The sequence below is a fragment of the Coturnix japonica genome, chromosome 7 (assembly GCF_054131305.1).
Source record: "Coturnix japonica strain WE chromosome 7, WE-NBRP24, whole genome shotgun sequence".
NCBI lineage: Eukaryota > Metazoa > Chordata > Aves > Galliformes > Phasianidae > Coturnix > Coturnix japonica.
The window spans coordinates 31,983,250-32,004,985 of NC_140669.1; the positions used below are offsets into that span (position 1 = coordinate 31,983,250).

The window sequence follows — 21,736 nt, forward strand, 5'->3', positions numbered from 1 at the left end:
AGTGCTTTCGTTTTCAAGGCTACAGATCCATCTCACCACTCCTGTCTGGATTAGACCAGCTCAACTCAACCAGGTTGAAGTTCAGGCCATGGTCACAGAGCACGACTAGAAACACAGCAACAGTCTCTTCCTTGGCTCACTCACCGTGAAGAGGTTGGATCGGCGCTTGGACTGTTTACGGACAGGAGTTGGTGTGTTGGCAGTGGGAGGGACATCAATCCGTAGCTCCTTCTGGCTGGTGCTTGGAGTTGATGGGACAGAGGAGGAATAATCACTTAAACTCCCTCCTCCATTACTGGTCTGCAAGGATTAAAGTCAGTTTTAAACAGCGGTACACTGCTTTCAAGAAATTGTAATCCACAGCTGCATCTTATTTAGTCCTGGTACCTGAGAATAGCAGCCTAAGCTCAGGAACACAACACAGCATGCCTGCCCTAGTGCCACTCTTCCATGCATTTCCACGGCAAAGCTTTAAATACTTTTTTCCAAGCCTTCATTTTAAAAAGCAATCTAAATATTCCCGTTGATGCAGCAGGCACATTGTCATTCTACACAATATATACCCCTAGATGGATATAAACAGTTTCTTTTGTTGTGTTAGTGTAAGAGTAAGCAAAACACTGGGGGAAAGGCTGTACGTTTTACTTTTCTACTTCAAAACTGGTAAGCCAAATTCTGCCTCAAAACCTAGAGAAAAACATCTAGTGTAACAGAACTGCATAGCTGGACTTAATCCTGGTCTGGAACCATCAGTCCGCTGAGAGCTAATCAAGGACCTGAAAAAACAACCCCACCAATGCTGTAAAATGGTTCCTGTAGTAATAGGTAGCTCTTAAGGCATTTGCTGAAGCCATGAAAACCATTGGCACAGGGATACAGAGCTTAGAAGGCATTCCAATTTAATCAAAGCGGCCCAAACGTAAAGTTACATCATAGTCTCCTAAGAAATTAAGTAGTCACTCAGTAAGCCTAAAGAACAATTAATGAACTGATGCCACAAGCGACTAATAGCAGAAAGGCAAGGAAAACGGACTGGAAAGGAACCAAAATGTGATTAATTTTTGATTTTTTTATTAGACATAACAAACGAGTACTTAAAACATCGTTAAGAAGGATGCAGAGATAATAATAATATTTCCGTTAGGTACACATGCATCCTTTGGGGACATGCAGGCTATGTATGGTGAGTGGGGACGGAGGCAAGGCAAAGATGGACAAATCCATGGGCCTTTGGAGAAAAGCACAGTGGAAGAGAAGCTGAAGTACTGGCCAGCAACTCCAAGGTAACTTATGGGCGGGGAAATGATCTGTGATGCTCATGAGAAGGTGAAAAGATACCTTTGAAGCAACTGAGTGACCTATAAGAAGCAAGGAGGGAAGGTAAAACATGGGGTGCTTTAAGGATAAAGATTCTCCCATGGCACTTAACATGAGGCAATTCATTTTTACTGCTGCAGCTAGGAATTTACCAGATAAAATTTCCTCACAGGAAAAAAAGGCAGTCCAGTGTTTCCCTTTCAGTGCTGCCCTTCGCTAGTGACACATGGAGCTGCCATACCCTGCTTGGGTGGCATAGCAATAGGGCAGCACTTCCATTACACAACACTCAGAGGTCCACGCAAGGATCAGGACCTCAAGGGGAAGGGAAGGGAAGAGAACGAAGCAGGAAACAATTCTTCCTTGCATCATCCACTTAGCATTTCTTTTAGCAATTTCAGGGCTTTCTTTGGTGTTTAATTCCTTTCTTTTCTTTTACAATTCAAGAAGGGAAAGGTAAAAACAAAGAGGGATGAGTCTGGATGCTCAATGCTTGCACTAAAGGGTCAATCAACACAGCCACAAATCCAGGGGTATCACTTCCAAAAGTCAATACATGCATATGGTCCTCATAATCTGTGTTGCAGGATAAGAATCACAACTCATGAAACAAACTTTCTGATGGAGAAAATTGTCCCATTTTCCCATGTAGAAAAGGATATGAAATGTCATGTGCCCTTCCTTCTGAGCTAGAGAAGAGCTGCTGCCAGGAAGCCGGAGGTAAGGGTACTAGAACTAACAGAGGACCTGTCTGAGGTTTTCCTACAATGTTTGTGGGGTACAGAGAGAAAGCAGCAAGCAGAATTTGGAAGCAGCCCAAGTGACCGAAACAGAGTTGATACAAGAGTAAGGAGCCGGAATTATCATTTCTAGTGTCCTAACAGCAAGAGATAATGAACAATGAGAAGATCTACCTGTGAAGAAATGGCCTCAATGGCCACATTCACTACCCTTTCTCTAAGGTATCTTGCTGAGATAGTAAGGAAAGAGTCGAACGGACAGGACAGTAAGTAACCTGCAGGAAAACACACAACAAGTCTGTGAAAATCAGAGATTACTCCTCCAGAGAAGCACAGGAAGGGCTGTGGCAGACAAAGGAAGGGTTACGAGGAGAACATCTGAAAACAGCAACTATGAAATGGCACTAGAAAAGGAGACCAGAGATGCTGAAACACGTAACTGGTCTAAAGGAATGGCTTTTGGACCACAGCGGTAAGGACCTACTGCCCTCTTGGCCAAACTGAGGAGGGAAAAGAAGGAAATTTAAGCAAATAATGAATAACAGGAACTGAAGGTGCTGGACACGTCTAAGATTAGAACCACAGAGCTGAAAGGCTCAGCACAGGAGGGAAAAAGAGATGACAACAGGTGATGAAGATGGTGGAAGAAAAGAAGAATGGTCATGCCTGAAGAATAAAGAAGCCTGATCTTTCTGTTCTTATACAACAGTACAAAGAAGGACTAAAATATTTTACACTGATGACAGAATGTGAACCACAAGCTGTTGAAAACAAAGGGATGTAGCTATGTTCTGCTGCATAATGCTGAAAAACTTGACTATTATGCAGCTCCATCTTTTAGTTAACTAAAAAAAGGTAACTGGTAGTTTAACAAAGTAGCTCATCAGCACTACACTGTGCTCTTACTCGTCTTCAAAAGAACAGGGAGAAAAATACAATGAAAAAGGCTCACAGGTCGAGCTGAGGACAGGGAGATCCCTCACCAATTGTTATCATGGGCAAAACAGACTCAGTACAGGGAGATTAACATAACACATTGCCTATTGCTAACAGACCAATGCAAACAAGAACACCCTCCTCCACACACTCTCTCCCACCTTCTCCCACCAAGTGGCAAGGGAGAATGGGGCTGTGGGCAGCCCATAATGCTCCACACTCTGCTGCTCCTCCATGGTCACTCCCTTCCTCTGTTCCATGTGGGACCCTTCTATGGATGCCATCTTTCCCCAGCTGATCCTTCGTGGGCTTCCCACAGGCTGCAGCTCTACAAGCATGGCTCCAACACAGCTCCATACCACAGGGCCATCCCTCAGGCATTGCTCCAGTACAGCTGCAAGGGCAGCAGCTCCCACAGTCCTCCTGCTGCACTGCGGGCTCCCTCACAGCTGCACAGGGAGATGTGTTCCAGGTGGTGCCCATGGGCTATAAGGGACAGCATGCTGCACCACAGTCCTCTCCTGGGCTGCAGAGAACTGCTGCTGCACCCCTGGAGCACCTCCTGCACTCACCTTGGCGGCTGCATGGTTGCTTCTCTAACATTTCTCACTTCTTTCTTCCAGCTGCCATTAAAAGGCACTTTCCCCTTCCTTAAATCTGCTCTCTCAGAGGCCCACCCCAGCATAGCTCATAGACCAACTCTGGTCAGCAGCGGGTCCCATCCAGAGCAGCTGGGGTTGGCTATGAACCTGGAGCAATGCTAAGCTCTGCCATCCCAACCACCAAAACCTCAGCATCTAAACCCAGTACCTTACAACACTCACTTATGTGAGAAACACACTTAATAATAGTGATTAAAATACACATTTATCACATTAATGATACGACCATCACAAACTTCGGTTCCATCAACAAAGATCATTCTCCACATTAAAGATCCACATAGCATCACCTCAATGCCAAAAGAATAACTTACACTCTACCACTTGCCTCTTCACTGCAGCACAAATTCTCCACACCTGCTACAACATTTGGCAACACCCAGTCCAGGTTTTGCCCATTACCTCTCCCAGTCACCATCCTTTTCTCCAGTCCCCTAAATACCCCAGCTGGGCATGGCAGCTTCACACCCAGGGGCAGCTCAGCTGTTTCAAAATACACCATGTTTTCACTGGAGTCAAGCACTGACTCCATGGCAATATAAACATAATCCACAGAATTTAGCATCCAAAGCCACAAAAATCACATTAGTGAATCTGAAGAACAGTCTTCCTTATGCCAGACATAACCCAACGTGTATCAAATATAAACCCATCTACTAACTGAAGACAAACTGGCCAAATCTGTGGCAGTCAAAACCAATCAAGGAAGCACTCTAAAGCCCATAGGGATGCTACACACCTTAACATTACCTTTTCAATGAAGTTTTGCCACTGAGCTGCTCTCAAGACATGAAGATACCCGAGAAATCAGTACATCTTGCTAGGGAAACACACATCTTTCCCTGTGTGTATGTTTTTATGTACTTGTATGTTTTGCTGCAGAACAGCCTGAAAGTCCTTCATTTAATGGATATGTATTATTCCTAGAATGCATCCTGCACGACTGGCCAATACTCCATTTACAGAATACCTCTAGCACCTATACACATATCAATCTTTATTACCATGTGGACCAGTGCTGTAAGAACCTCAAAGGCAACAAGCACAAACTTAACAGATATTTGTCACCACACCCTTACAAGACAAAAGCAACTCATGAATCTCACTCTGGTATCAATGTGTGCAATTTTGCCATTTCAATGCAGTTACCTCAAAGGTAAATGCTGCCAAGAGGGTCTACAAGACTTTAAAAGCCTATAATGAGACTCTTGTTGATACCTTCTTCAATAAAGAATAGAGCACCATCCACAGTTCTGTGCTGAGAAAGGATTAAACCACCCCAAAAGGCACACTTTCATGCATGTATGTTAGCTTTCATTTGTCTCAGTACCACCAGTAAACAAACCAGTGAGTTCATCTTGCACGCCAGGAGCCAAGCTGCAACTTGCATTAGCAGAAAGTTGGACTTCTCCTTGCGTTTGCTAGGGGCATGTTCCTAACCAGCCACTTACACAAAGGCTGCAAGATATTCACCTACAACTTTCATAAACCTGGCAGTACCAAGTAATTCATAAAGCATACAGTAGAAACATCAGGCAAAACCAATGAATGACAGCAAAGGAAGAATAAAGCTGAACCTTCACTTCTTATCAAATTACCCAAAAGGAGTGGAATCAGTGTTTTTCTGCTCTCCATATATAACAGGATACCCACCAAGAAAAACCATCCCAACCACTGCTTGAGGAGAACACGAAGGCAGCAGGTACTACATCTAACACCGATGAGATTGCCAGAGCTTCAGGGAGCCTAGAAGCAGCTGGAATAAAGCAAACCTTGATCAAAAGCAGCGATTCCGTACTCTGTGACAGAACACATTCGGTTTCTGCACCTTCTGTTCTTGGGGAAAGGAAGGAAAAATGCATTTCTGCAGGAATACAGAAGTGTCACATAAAACTCCCTAGTTGGGACATTTTCTCTCCATGCATTTGTATACAGCGTTGTTCTGATAAGTCCCATTATCTCTGCCTTTTATCTGACAGCACTATAGGTGGGAGTCCAATTTATTCAAGGGATTTTGGTCATAGGCAGGCACGCATCCAAAGATGGATTGAAGATGAAACTGTTTAGTCCTTGCCTCAGCAAAAGCCACAAAGCTTTGACTGTGTTGCCATGGAATATAAATTTCACACCAGATTTCAAACCTACACCCAGATAAACGAGTGCTGAGATTTCAGTACATCTAAGCCTCGACACTAAGACCAAAAACAGGAAAACAATGCAGTTTAACCACATCCTTTGGGATGTGTTAGGACTGGTTAATCTAAGGAGCTTTTGCCTTTTCTTGTAATGAAAAGGCAGAGGAAAGATTAGATTTCTCCTGTCAGATCTATCAGACTGACAGAGCTCAAGACTGAGAACCAAGAGAATCTTAAGTTGGCTGCAGTAAGCTGGCACATCGAAAAGAAGCCATCAGTGAAACTACTAATAACTTTCAATTAACAAAATGTGTCAACAGGCTTCAATACTGCAGTTGCAGCCACTGTTTTATGAACCAAAGGAAGATCAAGTCTGAGCCTGAAATTTAAAGTGACCTCAGAAAGGAAGAGAAAACAGCAGGCTTTGCAAAAACTAATAGGAATATGAATATGGTCTTGGGACAGCTAAGAAAAGAAGTAAAAGTGCACCAACAGATGAACTGAAATGTAACATCCAAGTGCTGCAAAGCACACTTCCCTGTACATGTGCACTGTGGACATGAATAAAGGGAAATATGTATACTTATAAGTGTGTATATATATATACATATATACACACACACAATGCTTATTTTAAATGAACGTTAGAGATGACTTAAAATTAATCTTGCACATACAAAACATGATGATGAGTGCTGCAATGGCACCAAATGCAATTTTCACTTCTCTATTTGATTATGCAAACTAGAACAAAGAATTTCATCCCAAACGGTCCCCACCGTAAATAAGATAACGGTGCCCTGTTATTTAGTACTTACCATTATCCTTGGATTTGAGGAAAAAAAATACTTAGCACACATTCTGTACTGCTCTGAAAGCCCTTGTATTGATGTGAATTGCTTACACCAGGGGTTATGGACTCTGGCTATCGAAGGCTTCCAGGTAAAACCCTCACCTTGACAATACAAATAAAGCCAGAGGAGTTTTCTCATTGGGATAGGAAGCATCTCACATTCTCTGAGACAGCAGACTGGAAATACATATGTACCTAAGCACAGGCATACCTAAGAGTATTGTCTGTCCAGATAAGAGACCTAGATGCTCACCAGCTACAACTACTAACCTAAGTGTAGATACACATCCAAACACAAAAGCTTTTCATGGTCTGAAAACAGAAACTACTGTGTGTAGAAGTCCTTGCACGGATTAACCTTTAGAATTTACCCCAAGATATGCTAAGTGGGTATCTCTCCTGGGTATAGTGATGCTGTACTCTTCCTCCTCTGAAGGTTAAGCTCTTGGACACAGAATCATCTGCAGAGTTTGAAGAGGTAAGACTGCCAAAGTAATCCAACCAGAGAAAGGAAAACATCTTATGTGCAGTGATCCATGTAACCACTACTTGTGAAGATCTTAAATCCTGTAGAGAAGTGACAGTGCCTTCTAAAGACAGCATTTCTGACTGATGGAGGGAAACCTCACTGAAACATCATAATGTCCAAAAAGATGTTCTAAAGAACACAAGCCAATCCTCTGGTCAGGATCAGAGATGGCAAATTCTCCCCCAAATCACCTAGAACTTAGAAGTGCATTTGTAACATTCTTTTAAGTCAAGGTTAAATATTCACCCTAAACAAGGTCCTACTGCCATTAAGTGCTGCATCAAGAAAAAAGGACATGAAGCAGGTTTATGGTCCAAAGCATGACACAGACTCAGAAGACAGGCATCTCTAGGCACAGTGGCAATCACATCCATTAATTAATTATGTCAGCCAACAAATGCGGTAAAGAACATTATATCCAGATTATAGGAATAGATTTTAGGGATCCTTAGCATGTAAGTTAAACTGATTTTCCCAAACAGTTCTTATTCCTGGCAAGAAGTTTGTTCTGTAGGTGGAATACTTGTCTAGAATATGATATTTGCTGCTACTGTCCAAACTGTCCTTGAGTAGGAAACTACTAAGAACAGAGATATTGGATGTTCTTAACCAAACAAGCTTTATCAACATGAAGATCAATCAAAACTGTTTTAAGAAAATGTGAAACAGAGACGTATTTGGCTAAAATTGGGTTGTAAAAAGCATCACCTATCCTCTGTAGGATGTCTTAGATAACTATAGGACAATCAGCAGAGGAAAAGAGGTCCTGATTAGATCTAAGACCACAACTGGACATTGTGCCATTCAAACACGCTGTAACACATTTACATTACAGCAAATTTCCTCTTTGGCCACTGAACAGGAGATGGGAACCAAAGATAATCTGTACAGCATAATCCATCTTGGTCTAAAAGTATGAGCTTATAGAACTGTCTGGAGGAACTGGAGCAGGAGAAAAGCATTTTATGCAGTGGGCCACTTCCAAGTGCTAAGGGAAATGACCAGGTCAGAACGTCATATACATCAAGAAACAGAAGAAATTCTTCCATGTGAAGAACTTATTATTTCACCATGAAGTGCTAGAGTTCTTCAGAAGAGTCACAATCTGATGATGGTACTTGGGTTGAATGTCGCCCTGCAAACAACTCTACAGCTAAATCCACATCTGCAGAGTTAACTTGATGGTGGAGGCCTCCATTAGGGTTCAAAAGGAGACCAGGAGAACCAGAATCTTCATCCCATGGTATAAACTTTAAAGGAGTGACTGGTTTTGCTCAAAAGCAGAAGGGTTGATAGACAGAACAAAATGTGAAATGGGTTGCTCAAGACTGCTATGTAACCTCAGAAGACATTACTGGCATTTAAGACTTATAGATCTGCCTGGAGAGATGGTGGGTATTTTAAGTATTATCCAAATGTTTCCAAACACACTGTACCTCTGGAATCAAGGCCAGCATGTTTTCCTGCCACCAATAAAGGCAGTGTTTTGTTTCATTTTCCTCTGTCATTAGTGACATATACCACTAGGCCGTTAAGTGGAATCATTTCAATTGAGATTAATGGAGACAGGCAATTACAACTGCACACAGTGAGTAACAAAAGTAAAATGCTAGTGCCCAGCACTGAGATACACCAGGTACTATTGCTCACACAACTGAATGAGACCAATAGCCAAAAATGTTGTGAGGTGATTTTAAAAAGCCATACAGCAAATCCTGCTACTGTGACAACTGGTCTGCCCAGAGCAGCTGGGCATAATCAGTACTATGAAGTGGTTTAAAGCCAAAGTCACCACCACAGTTACATGAAACAAAGTAAAGACAACTAAAAATACTGCTTTCAACTACAGATCACTGATACCTTTCAAGAAGTGCCAACTGCCTATATCAAGCAGGAAAACGAGCAGCGACATTACATACGCTAGATGAAAAGCAACCTATTGGCTCATGCTTAAGGCAAGCACTGATTTGAGGCTGTACCTGGCTGATATGTACAGCAGAAACCTGGGCAGAACACACAGATGAGTGACTTGGAGAGTTTGGTAGGGATTTGCAGGGTCCAATGGAGAGCTGCTGTTTCTTCCTTGTTGCAACGATCTTCTGAGCAACTGAAAAACAAAACATATGGGCAGGTAAGCTACAGATTACACTGAAAAACATGGCAAGTCCAAAATATGCAGAATATACAAAATACAAAACAGGGTGCAGCATATATAGATATGTATATATCTAAAAGGAAACAGAGCTCATCTAAAACACAGCAGCATCCACACATCTCCTGTAATTCTTCCATTTTAAAGTCATACGATTTCAGATACTACAGGCACAGCTTAACATGAAACCAAATACATAAATTGATGTGAACATTACATTAATACTTAATTCTTCCTCCAAAAAGCAAGAAACTACAATGAAACTTTGCATAAGGAGGCCACATGCACTTGCTTTGTCTCTGCCAAACCAGGTCAGCAAGACAGAATTGCAATGATTATTGGCATCTGCTTAAGAAGCTACATAGAAACTTGGGGTGATTAAAGTAACAGTGTTCAGTCTGTGTTATTCAGAGAACATCAAGTGATAATTATGTAAATTCCTCGATACAGTACAAAATAGAGGTACTGTTTAGCACTGTAAGCATACAATTTCCCCTCAAATGCAATCCTAATAACAAACCGGTCTGTGGCTTATGTTCTTCATGTAAATGAATGATGGCGTGACCATGATTTAGTGAGAATATATTGCATAAAAAATGGCCTGTATATAAGAAGAAGCAGCTTCATTACTTACATTCCACCTCCAATAGGCCCCTTATCATCCTGAAAGGATGATATCAATTAATTTATTTTCCCCTGCCATATTGATCATAACCTTCATCAGCTAATCATGTTTAAATTACAGAGGAATATCGTAGCGCTCTGTCATTTCAGAACCATTGGTTTATCGATCCGGACTTGAGAAAGCCATATATTAAAATATTTTAAGCCACATTAGTGGATGTAGAGAGCAAACCTGAGGTCAGACTTTAACGTATGCCAATGGATTTGTCTTCATCATGTCCTAAAGACCTAAATTAAGACCAAAACTGAATTAAAACCACGCTACCTTCTCAGCAAATTCTTCTGCTCTCTATGGGTGGGGTAATTAGTCAAGGATAACATTAATTTCTTTCCTTGAGCCTGAACGCAGGCGTCTGCAGCATTGCGTTAACTAACACAACACAGGCCTGCCCAAGCATCTCTCCATAAGGAGTCTGAACTTACCTACTCAAATGGATTACTTGGATGCTAGCTGAAGCACTACAAAAAACAGACATGATTGTATGAGCCCAATTCAGTGCCACGTGCACAGAAATGCAGACACTGAATGGTGAGAACAGGAGGAAGATGGGATGTTTGGCTGCAGTGCTCCAACCAGATGTGTTGTAAACACAATCACAAAGGACAAGCCCAACCGTCAAGCCAAGATTTGTAATAAGGCAAAATGTCATCCGTATAAAAATGTACATAGCTGGAAATATGAAGGGTAAGCTACAAGGTAGCTGGAAATTCTACTCCAAAGATAACAGAGCAGCGCCAAGGGCAAATGATGCCATGAACTGCAAAAATGGTAAAATCACAGCAGAAGATCTGATGTTACCTTCTTAAAATTGGGTTACAAGCTTTAAAAGAGACCATTCGTACCCTCAAATTTCACAGCCTTTCCCTCTGTCAGAAAGATGACATGCCCCCTAATGGAACTCCCCGTCTGAGCTGCCAAACCTTCCCAATTCCTCCTCCATTTGGGCAACAAGCCCCACCAGAGCACGATCCTTCCCACCTCTCCCCCTCCTTCATTAGGCGACCTGCCCTCCTTTCAGACACCAAGCAGTTTTTGCTTCTTTCATTGCAGTCATGGAGCTGTCACTCCATAATTAGACTGCATTCAATATTCAAGTGCTCGGGGCTACTTGCCCTTGGATATTAAGGGGATTCGAGCTTCTGAAGTACCTAAAGGAGTACCGTGACCCTTCAAAGTTTGCGACATATGAAAGATGTGACTGATCATCTGCGGGGCAATCGCTGGACTGTCAAAAGACCCACTGTGTTCTTTCTAAAGCTACCTTGAGAGGAGAGATGAAACCTAAATCTTGCCTATCAGAAGTCAATAAAAGGGGTTCCGCGTATCTCTCCTCAGCAGTGCTGCTGCAAAATCACATTTTCTACACCTTCTATTGCAGAGAAAAAAGCCCCGAAATACACAAAACTTAAAATGGCTGGCAGTAAAAACCCCACGGACCTGCTAACTCCTGCTGCTGAGATCTTCAGACGCAGTAGTTAGGGAGGAAAAATACACAGTTAAATGGTTGTGTAGCAGAAGAAAAATACACCATAATTATAAGAACACCAGAGACTGGCTATACTTCTTGTTCAGCCCCCAAGCCTGTTTCTGTTATTACAACTCTATCATGTCTCAAAGCAACAACTCGTTAACCACTCCACATTAGGAAAAATCCTTAAACCAGCACATCCAGGTCCACACTGGAGCTATGAGCATCTCTGTCAAAGCCTTCCTAGATCAGCACGAATATTGTTTTCCCAACAGCAGCAGCAATAACCAAACAGTTCAGACAACTGAGCGGCTGCGTGGGACCCCTGCTGACAAACATCCATCAGTAAGCACTGCTCTTCAGGTACACCTGTTGTAAACTGAGGTACACGTCAATCCTTCAGTATTTCTGGCAATAAAACAGTGTATTTCATTAGCCAATTTAAGATTACAGAATCACAGAATGACCCGGGTTGGAAGGGACCTCAAGGATCATGTAGTTCCAACCCCCCTGCCTGGCAGGGCCACCAAACATACACCTTTACTAGATCAGGTTGCCCATGGCCCCATCCAACCTGGTCTTGAACACCTCCAAGGACGGGGCATCCACAACCTCCCTGGGCAGCCTGTTCCAGGGCCTAACCACTCTCTTAGTAAAGAACTTCCCCCTAACATCTAACCTAAATCTTCCCTCTTTTAACTTAAAACCATTTCCCCTAGTCCTGCTATTATCAGCCCTTTCCAAGAGTTTACTCCCCTCCTGGGAGTAAGTTCCCTTCAGGTACTGAAAGGCTGCAATGAGGTCACCCCGCAACCTTCTCTTCTCCAGGCTGAACAAACCCAACTCCCTCAGCCTGTCCTCATAGGGGAGGTGATCCAGCCCCCTGATCATCTTCCTGTCCCTCCTCTGGACCCTTTCCAAAATCTCCATATCTTTTTTGTACTGAGGGCTCCACACCTGGACACAGTACTCCAGATGGGGCCTCACAAGAGCAGAGTAGAGAGGGACGATCACCTCCCTATCCCTGCTGACCACCCCTCTCCTGATGGAGCCCAGGATCCCATTTGCTTTCCGGGCTGCCAGAGCGCACTGCTGGCTCATGTTAAGTTTCTCATCTATCAGGACCCCTAGGTCTTTCTCTGCCGAGCTGCTCTCAAAGACCACTCTTCCCAGCCTGTACAGGTGCCTGGGGTTCTTCAAAGATTACTTAGAGTCAAAAGCTTTCGATTAATATTTAAGGTGTTTGATATTGAAACATCAGTCCAAAGAAAGCTATGCAACTAAGTGAGTGTTGTTCCATAAAGTGAACAAAGAAAGGAAAGCAGAAATACTTTCGGTCTGAAGATATCAGGTGTCATCTCATCCATAAGGTTATTCTGTGCTTCTGAATTTAATACAAATACGTTTCTAGAACAAACAAATACCAATTAATCTGCATGATGAGCATCAACAATAACCAAGAGACATATTTTAGCTACTGGAGAAAAACCCCCACAAACTGCATTCTCTCTGCTTTCACATTCAAACTAACAGATATTTTCACTGTAAGCCATAAAGGTATAAAGCAAATATGATTTATTTGCCAAGTTAGGGACTCCTCTCAAAATAAATGGAGGTATGCCAAGAATATTTAGAGTTATAAACCAGGCAAATTTACGCTTAGCAAATATTTGGTCTTTGGGAAAGATTGATGCCTCTTTGTTGTACATGCAAATTTCATTTCACAAACGAGAATGATGAGAAAATATATTTGGCTTTAAAGGTCTCGTTAATCAAAAGCACGTGAAATTCCTCAGCTGGAAGATGAATAAAATGTGTGAGTTGGGATAGTAAGCTCTTCACCTGAGCGTCTCTTGTTCCCTGACTGACCCAGCTCACAACAACAAAACCGATCTCCTGCCATTTTCATCTTGATAGGGCTTTCTGTTAAGTAAACTGCTGTTTGCGTGCAGCTCCCACTAACCTGATTCCCTTTAGATTGGAAGGACAGCAAAAGCAAAGTAGGAAGGCTTGGTGGTCTAGCAGCCCACAAGTGGCCTTGCAGCACTTGCATGCCCTTGCAATGCTTCCCATGGCTGGGCAGATCTGTATGCAAACCACCACAGCCCCTTCACAGACCCATTCAGTTAACTGTTGGCAGTGAAAACCTGTGCTGATTTCCACAGATGACAAACAAAGCTTTCCCATTCCCCCCCTCAACAGTATGGAGAAGACGGGCTGCCTTCTCCTATGTCTGAAAGCACTGGAGGTTGGGATATCAGGTCAACCCTCTCCCTGAAACCAAGAACAAGGCTTCCCTAATGAACCAACTCCTCATTGTGTGCAATTTCAGAGCTAATCACCATTAGAAACGCTGTTGCCGGAGTAACTGATCTGACAGAGTTGTCTTTCAGCGGTTCAAAGGGCCGTTCATATGTCAACTTCTGGTGCAGAAGCATCGGGCTGCTTTGGCAGGGGCAGCTGGGTCTCTAAAATCTCATTAGCACAGCTTCATTCAAGTCTATACTCCGACAAGAAAGTCAGAGAACTGAGGGGAAAACGCTCCTTCCAAGAAGTTGGAGACTCAAGGTAAGGCTGTCTCATCCGGATTCCTATATCTAAACCCAGCGGTACCTCTATGCTGCACAATGGCTTCATTTAGGGAAATCTCATCTTGCCTGAGAAATGTCTGTTTTTCAGGCAGGTCCTGGAAAATATCCAGAGTGACCAACAACTTCATCACTGCTTTCCTTCCCCAGAGGCGATGAATAGAGTCACCGCTGCGCCTTTTACACTGCTTTTCACCGAGGAACGCTCCGAATAATGGAAGGGCATACAACCCCTCTGAAATTTGGTGATGCTTCTCATTTATTACTGCTAAGAGAGCAGCACAGCTTTAAAGGAGATGAAAACAGCCTTCCTGAATTACCACTAATTTAAATAAAAATTGGTTTCCCATAAAATCACATCCAAGACTGTTTATTTTTCACTGCATCTGAGTAAGAGTAAAAACACTGGATTCAGGTCAGAGCTGAACAGCACTAAAGACGTGCACTAAATTCTGTTCCACTTAGAGAAAAACCAGCTTTCAGCTGAAACGCTCATGGATGACTGAAACTCAACAGAAGAGGCAGAATCACCAACGCTTTTCTTTTAACTACAAGTTTACACAAAGATTACCTCCATCTTAATGCACAAATTGCATTGCATTGCAAGTAACACCGCAAATACTTTTCAATAGGAAGCCTTAATGTAAGCACCCGCTTTTAAAGCCATTGGGCCTGTTATTGTAAAGTCTTCAATTTATGGACTAGCTAAATTACATTCATCTTTTAAAAGGAGAGCTTGGCACACCACATACCAGCTGTAGCACAGGTAATTCACCTGACTGCCATGGCTTTTCAAGCATCATTGAGTGTGTCAGGCTACCTGCATCACAGAGATGTGGGTTTACTCACCTGTCTGGTACCAAAGCCCTAAGATAAAGCGCAATGGACTGCATTTACCAAGCAACTTCAATCACATTAATTCCAACTGCTGGAATAGCACAAAAGTCAGAGCCCCGGCACCCTGCAGAGCTCTACATGCAGCCTAAACTCATCCTTCACACCTCAACCATAAGGAATCATGCAATCAGGAGCTAGAAAACGAGGTGGAACTGAGCAAGGCTCTTTAGAAATGATGCAAACATAGGGAAACATGACAAAGTTGAAAGCTTCACCATTGGTCTTACACTGGTAGTTTATCACAAACACAACTCTCTCACCCTGTTAAAATGATCTTATAACTGCAGGTTCAAACAGGTTTCAAGAACTATAGGGCTATTTCGTAATGCAAGTGAATAGGATGCATACGTCTGACCACATGAATTCCAAACTAGGAAACACTATTTCGGTTGTAATTAAGCTCCACTCTAATGGGCGAGTTTAGTGTAAATCCTCATGCAGTATTTTAAACCAAATTCCCATTAAAATAAATATAAAATTGCAATTTAATGCTGCCTTTGATTTTTTTTTGTGATGCTTTCACTGAAATTCACGTTTCCACTTTGGCTCTCAGAGTAACAGCTCTTGTTTTATCAGGTATAAAATCACAGCCACATACATAAGGCTCAGCATTTAATACCTCTAATCAATACCAACACGTACCTTTTTTTATTTACATGGGTATATATGGTTAACACTAAATCTCTCTTATTCTTAACCTTGATGCAAATCTCTGTCTCTGAAGATTAGGTAAGCAAACATGCCAATAAATCTGCTAGACAACCTGGAAAGCATCTGACACCTAAAAAAAACCCTTAGATGAAGTAACCCCTTACCAGAACGGTTGCCCCCAAGCCAAAGTTAGATATGAAGCCAACAACTCCACACCAAAGGCTAATGACTTTATTCGCTTTGTGGCTGTCAAAGCCAAGCAGTCCAGAGCAGCGGCACCGTGCAGCACCTCACATCGATCTCACAGAACATGCCTTTGCACTTTGCCCCCCGCGCCCCTCAGAGCTTTAATCATTTGCTAACTGTTACAATAAGGTTGTATTAAATATTTAAACTGCCCTACTTAACACAATTTACCTCCAAAGGTCCATTTCCACAGAATGAATTCGAATGATATAAACGTCGAACACTCCATCAGATTTATGGCGCCGGAGAATATTTCTCCTGATACAGAAGTGACGAGTGAAGGCTAATGGCTTTAGTTTTATTACTTTCTAAGCACTTAATGGGAAAATTTAGACATTTTCACAAGACTCAGCTTTGGCAAGAATGGTACATTTACAAAGTGACAGCACAGAAGCACACTATGCCATCTCTTTAGTGACGACCGGCTCCGTGGCTTTGCTAATAGAGATTAACGTGAAGGATTTATCCACATGTTCCCAGCCCAGCAGTTAGGGCTGCCTGCCCCTCTGCTGACCAGAATGGGTCCTGTGACACTGCTGACTGCAGCCACATCTCCACTCTGAGTTATGGCCAAAATGCACGATCCCATAGAGGATATATTTTGGGAGAAGACAACTGATTCCAAGTTCAGACTGTAAAATAAGGAACGTACAATACTTCTGTATGTGCAAACTTAACAGTTCCTATAGCTGAACAAGTTATCTAAGCACTGGCAAACTGTCACAACAACAAAACAACCAACTTCCAGCCTTCCACCTCTCCATCACAACCCCATCCTTCATAAACACCAAGAGTGCTTACAAAATACCACATAGCAAAGAGTTTTGTTTGCCCAAAGTGATATCTTTTAATTTATTTATTTTTAATTGAAAGACAGCTGGGAGTCCTCACATTTCAATTAATGTCTATGGATACTCATCCAATCGGTCACCGAGTGCTATAAATTTCCTGCATTTCTCATTAGTTGCGCTACTGCTCAGCTTAAATATAAACACACCTTTCTTTCAGACTGTAAATTATGAAGCCTAAGACACAAGCAACCCTAGCAGCCATCAGAAGAGACATAAATGATGGGAGCAAGTCAATTGTATGCATGCTAAACTGAAGCTGATTTACTTCTCAGTTATTATTATCTTTTCAATACAGAAGTATCACCAACAGAGGCATCACTTGCACGCTCCCAACTCCTGGAGCTGGCAGATACAGACTTGAAGCCAGTGTGTCTTTACTAATATTAAAAAGTTTTATGCCACAAATCCAATCTTCTAGGGAAAAAAAATTGCACCACCTACCAATAACGTTCCTTCATTAACTTCAGATAGACAAGGGGTTTTGAAGCTCTACATTCAGAATGGTTTTTGTAGCAACGAAAACCATTTTCAGCCTATTCAAAATGTACAGGTTGGAAGGTACTGAACAGAGCAGCATCCTGTGTGCCCGGACACCTCAAGATCTGCAACACTGACATTGAAAAGGACACGTTGACATGTTTATTAGCAAAATGCTGTTGGTGTAAGGAAAAGATGCAAAAGAGTTTGATCTAAGCAAATAGCAATCATGTATGGAACATTCTTATAGCATTGCACTGTCAGTGAATTGCAGAATAACCAAGGCTGGAAATGACCTCCAAGATCACCCTGTCCAACTGTCCACCTCCAACCAATATCCCACCACTAATCCATGTCCCTCAGTACAACATCTAAACGTTTCTTGAGCACATTCTGTCCCAAGAACTCAGGTGTCAATGCAGAGCAGGAAAACGAGCTCCTGTATCACAAGTCTCCTCCTGCAACACCACAGACTTGCCACTGCAAACCACCTCATAACACTGATTGCAAGACTAAATTATGACTAAACAAGCAGTTTTGAGGATTCTCTTTCTGCACAACAAGAAAAAAACCACATAGCTTTACAATTTGGCAGCAGTGCTGGCACTCTCTGGCATAGGAAGGAGTACAGAAAGGCTGATGCCACAATCATTGTGCCTTACTATATACAAACACCACCCCCATGTATTCATTCAGACTTTTAAATTCTGAATACACACGGGCTCAGCCCAGAGAAGCAAAGCTTCAATAGGATTTGCATATGCATACGGATTAGTTGAAAGGGGATGATTTGCAATGCGTTTCAGGAATCGCCTTTGAAGAACAATCTATGCTAATAACAAACTTTGAAGCTTAAAGTGTTTGCTACACAACAGAAAACATTACAAAGGGATGTTGATTACACAAGTCTGAAATGTTTGATTGCTCTGACAAAATCATCCCTTTATCACAAGAGAATAAGAGTCCTATCCCTACAATAAAATGCTACTAAGTGAGATAAATATACAAGCAGGGATAGACAAAAGCTAGAGAAACTAAGAGCCATATGAATGCAGTAGTGGCATTTGGACAGACTTGTGGTCTTGCAACTGAGATGAAAGAGCTTCAGTATGCTGCATTCTAGAACCAATAACTACATCAGAGCCACGGTGATTCTTCGGGAGATCTAAGCTGCCTTTGCTCACAGAGCTGACAGTTCTGCCCTGGGCACCGATACCATTCCTAGGTGGCCTGTGGGTGTACTGGGTCAGAGTCATTTGGTACCAACACATTTACAGCTAAATCCAGCTAATGACCAAGGGACAAGGTACTGAGTCAAGCTGTAAAGAATCCCAGGTGTAAGATGACAGAAAGGCCTTAACACATTGCCTTAATGCACTCTCAGCTGTGGCCAAACAGGGATTTTCTAACCTTCTCCTCCTTTCAGAATTTGCATTCATGTCAGTTTTTGGTGTTAATGGAAAACAGCCCTGATCTGTTTGCAAGACGTTACACGAACCTGCTTGTACCATTTTATATCTCAAATAAAATTTACATGGACCTATAAAACACACTGTTTACGCCTCTCACCCTCGGGTCTATTGCCAATAAAAAGCAATTGACCACCAAACAACCATCATGCTTCCTGCCCCAGAACTTCTTCTCATATTTGCATTAAAGTATGTAAAACTACTGAACCAATCCTCAATCTTCAGTCATAGAATCCTTGTTACTTCATACTTTAATGAAATATACCAACATTGTTTCCATTTAGAGAAGAATTACCTCGTGGTCAACTAAGTCCATTTATTCCTCTAACTGAAGTTTGGAGACTTTGAACAGTAAGAGTTTAAATTACACTGACGTCCAGATTTAAGGGTAAGCCCACAAACATTGCTGAGCAATAGCAGAAAGGAGGCTGATGGCACAGCAAGGTTTCTGCTGCTCTGCAAACAGTGAGCAGGCATGAATACAAGAAAATACCTCCAAGTTTTAATAGGCTGATCCAGTCCATCTTTGATAAGTCCAACTAATGAGTAATCAGAGCTGCTTGTCACTTCCGATGCCGTGCTGCAGCCATAAGCACTCTGCAGAAAGGTCACAGCTGTACGTTACTGAAATCAGAGTAATTACAGCAGCCAGAGGACCTGCTGCTGCTCCCAAGCTCCGCACAGCACTTTGAGTGCACACAGCTTCAGAACTGAAGCACCCCCAGGGCCGTATCCAGTGTAGGAGCAAATACAGCCTCTTCCTAAAACCTGTCAGCCTCATAGGAGGAAGGCTTTATTTACTTCCCATTAGACTGATTAACGTCTCTTAATGAAAATACATCCATAAAAACAGATCTGTTAATGCTGATCACAAGCGACAGCCATTCCCCACAACCCAGGCCCTACAAGGATTAATTTGTCATCTTCCATCCTGTAATGGAGAATTTCTACTTCAAGGTCCACCTTCCAGGCACAGCTGTTCCACAAACACCGGTTGGTCGCAGAATATCCCAAGCACAGGACTTGGAGATGAAATACCTGACCATGTTTATAAGCAGACATACCATTTAAATAGAAGATTAGCTTAATTTGCAGAGAAAATAGGTAATAAAAGGTTACACGATACCAATAATGCTCCAAATATTGAAGCAACACTGGCCTGCTTCAGACAGCATGGTGTAGAATGACTTAATTCATGCCCCTTATTAAGAGCTTTGGGAATTATAATGCAAGTGGGACTAACTGATAGATTGCCAGCACTGTTGTAGTAGTGAGACAAAGTAATATGAAAGATCCCCACATTGAAACTTTGTGCTAAAAAGGAACCATTTTCCACTTACATCACTCATATGTGGATAAGTAGAAACTACTAGATTTCAATAACAGACTCAATACTGAACTGAAATTACATTTGCCTTTCCCTCTGTGATATAAGAGAGCTGCACGGCACATAATTAAATGGGTCAAAAAAAGCTGGACATGAACCAGGGAAAGCCGTGCAATTATGAATACATCATGAACAAAAATAAAAGCAATTCTTATGCATTAATGGTACATCAAGCTAATTCAAGAAGGCTACAGTCATTAACAAGGCATCCTGGGGCAGTACAGTCACTGCTATATTGCGCTGACAAGAAATATTAAAATAATCATTTCCAATGTCATTGATAAAATCTGTCTTGATAAGCAGGAAAAACCCCTAATTCTTAATGAGGCAATCTGAAGCAGGATCAAATACTAATCAGACCTATCTTCAAAGCTTAATTCTCCCATCCAGCAATCTCCAAGTCCCAAACACCAAGAGCTACGAGCAGATGACTGAGCTGGAATTCTCCCTATCTCTTTATTTTAAGAGTGAAATTCAAAGCCTGAAATTCAAAGCTCCAACTTCAAACAGCATCAGAGATGAGGCCTAAGCAGGACAACGCTAAAGACCCCTCTGAAATGTTCCAAACTCTCCCAACCTGAGCATTCAAACACTTAAAAGGACACTGCATACATTTCAAACAACTCAGAACCACCATCCTGGCAAATCCTCTTAAATAAGGGATTCAAGCTCCCTCAACAACAGCAGCTGAAAGTGGAGTTGGCAGTGTTGGAACTGCAATACAAAGTGATTAAATCCTAAACCCCAAATTCCAAGGTCAAACATCCACCCAGATACAAGCAAAGTCTGGAAATAATTCCAATACACAGAATGGGCTCTTCACGGCTGGAGCAGCCCTGTGTCTTCATGCAGCCACATGATGATATGCAGGCAGTATTAACCAAGTGGTCAACAACTCTTTCTTTCTCAGCTATGAGCAAACAAAGCAAAACAAACCTAGAAATCTGTCGTGTCCATTCCAGTAATAATGGCCTGCTGAGGAGGAGGCCTGGTTCCTTCAGACTAAAAGGAAGAAAAGGCACTCCAGTGTAACACCAGCTTCCTAGAAGATAAGGTAAGCAGAACCCAGCTGGACACCTGACTGGCTGCACATAGAACCACTAAGAGCTAAAACTCTGCTTACCTGTCGTGCCACCTCCACAGGGGAAGTTAATGCCTGTGCACGTACAAGGCTGAAACAACATTGGGGGGTGTGTGTAAAACTGGATTTGGCCCCAGACATGCCTGGCAACTGTAGCACATCTCTGTAGAAGCATTCTTAATTCCATTAGTCAGTAAATAATAAGCAATAGGTTGATTTATATCTGTGGAACAGAACTAGGTTTGTCAATTGTCTCTACTTACTACTGAAATTTAGTAGAGACACAAATACATTCCCTAAAAGCTTACAGATTCAGCACATTATCTTTTCCCAAAGAGACTTATCTCTCAAAAGCTCCTTGAGAAAGGAACAAAAGCAGGACGTACACTCTGATTATGTAATTAAACATTTAACTACAGCTAGCACTCAAAAATAAATATGCTAACAAAAAATCACCAATGGATCTTTGAAACTCACGTTCAGTGCAGCAAATTTAGGCAGTGAAAACAGTAATTTCTGCAAGCAGTTCAAGAGAAAGCAGCAAGCAAATTACAGCTCCAGCTTTAAATAGCCTTCTCTGAGATTCTACTAGTAGGCTGGCTACACACAGTC

The 21,736-nt window shown here is 42.2% G+C and overlaps 1 protein-coding gene across 27 annotated transcripts in view; it reads right to left on the reverse strand.

The window, feature by feature from the left end:
- Positions 1 to 21,736, reverse strand: part of AGAP1 (ArfGAP with GTPase domain, ankyrin repeat and PH domain 1) — a 254,020-nt gene that overhangs the window by 141,978 nt on the left and 90,306 nt on the right. For 19 of the 27 annotated variants that reach the window (XM_015867761.3, XM_015867762.3, XM_015867760.3 and 16 more), the window contains 2 exons: positions 9,152 to 9,279; positions 145 to 300 (listed from right to left, as the gene is read on the reverse strand). In XM_015867761.3, coding sequence (XP_015723247.1) covers positions 145 to 300; positions 9,152 to 9,279 — 284 coding nt within the window. The remainder of the gene's footprint in view (positions 1 to 144; positions 301 to 9,151; positions 9,280 to 21,736) is intronic. The other 8 variants (XM_085552896.1, XM_085552894.1, XM_085552892.1 and 5 more) reach the window with 1 other exon arrangement.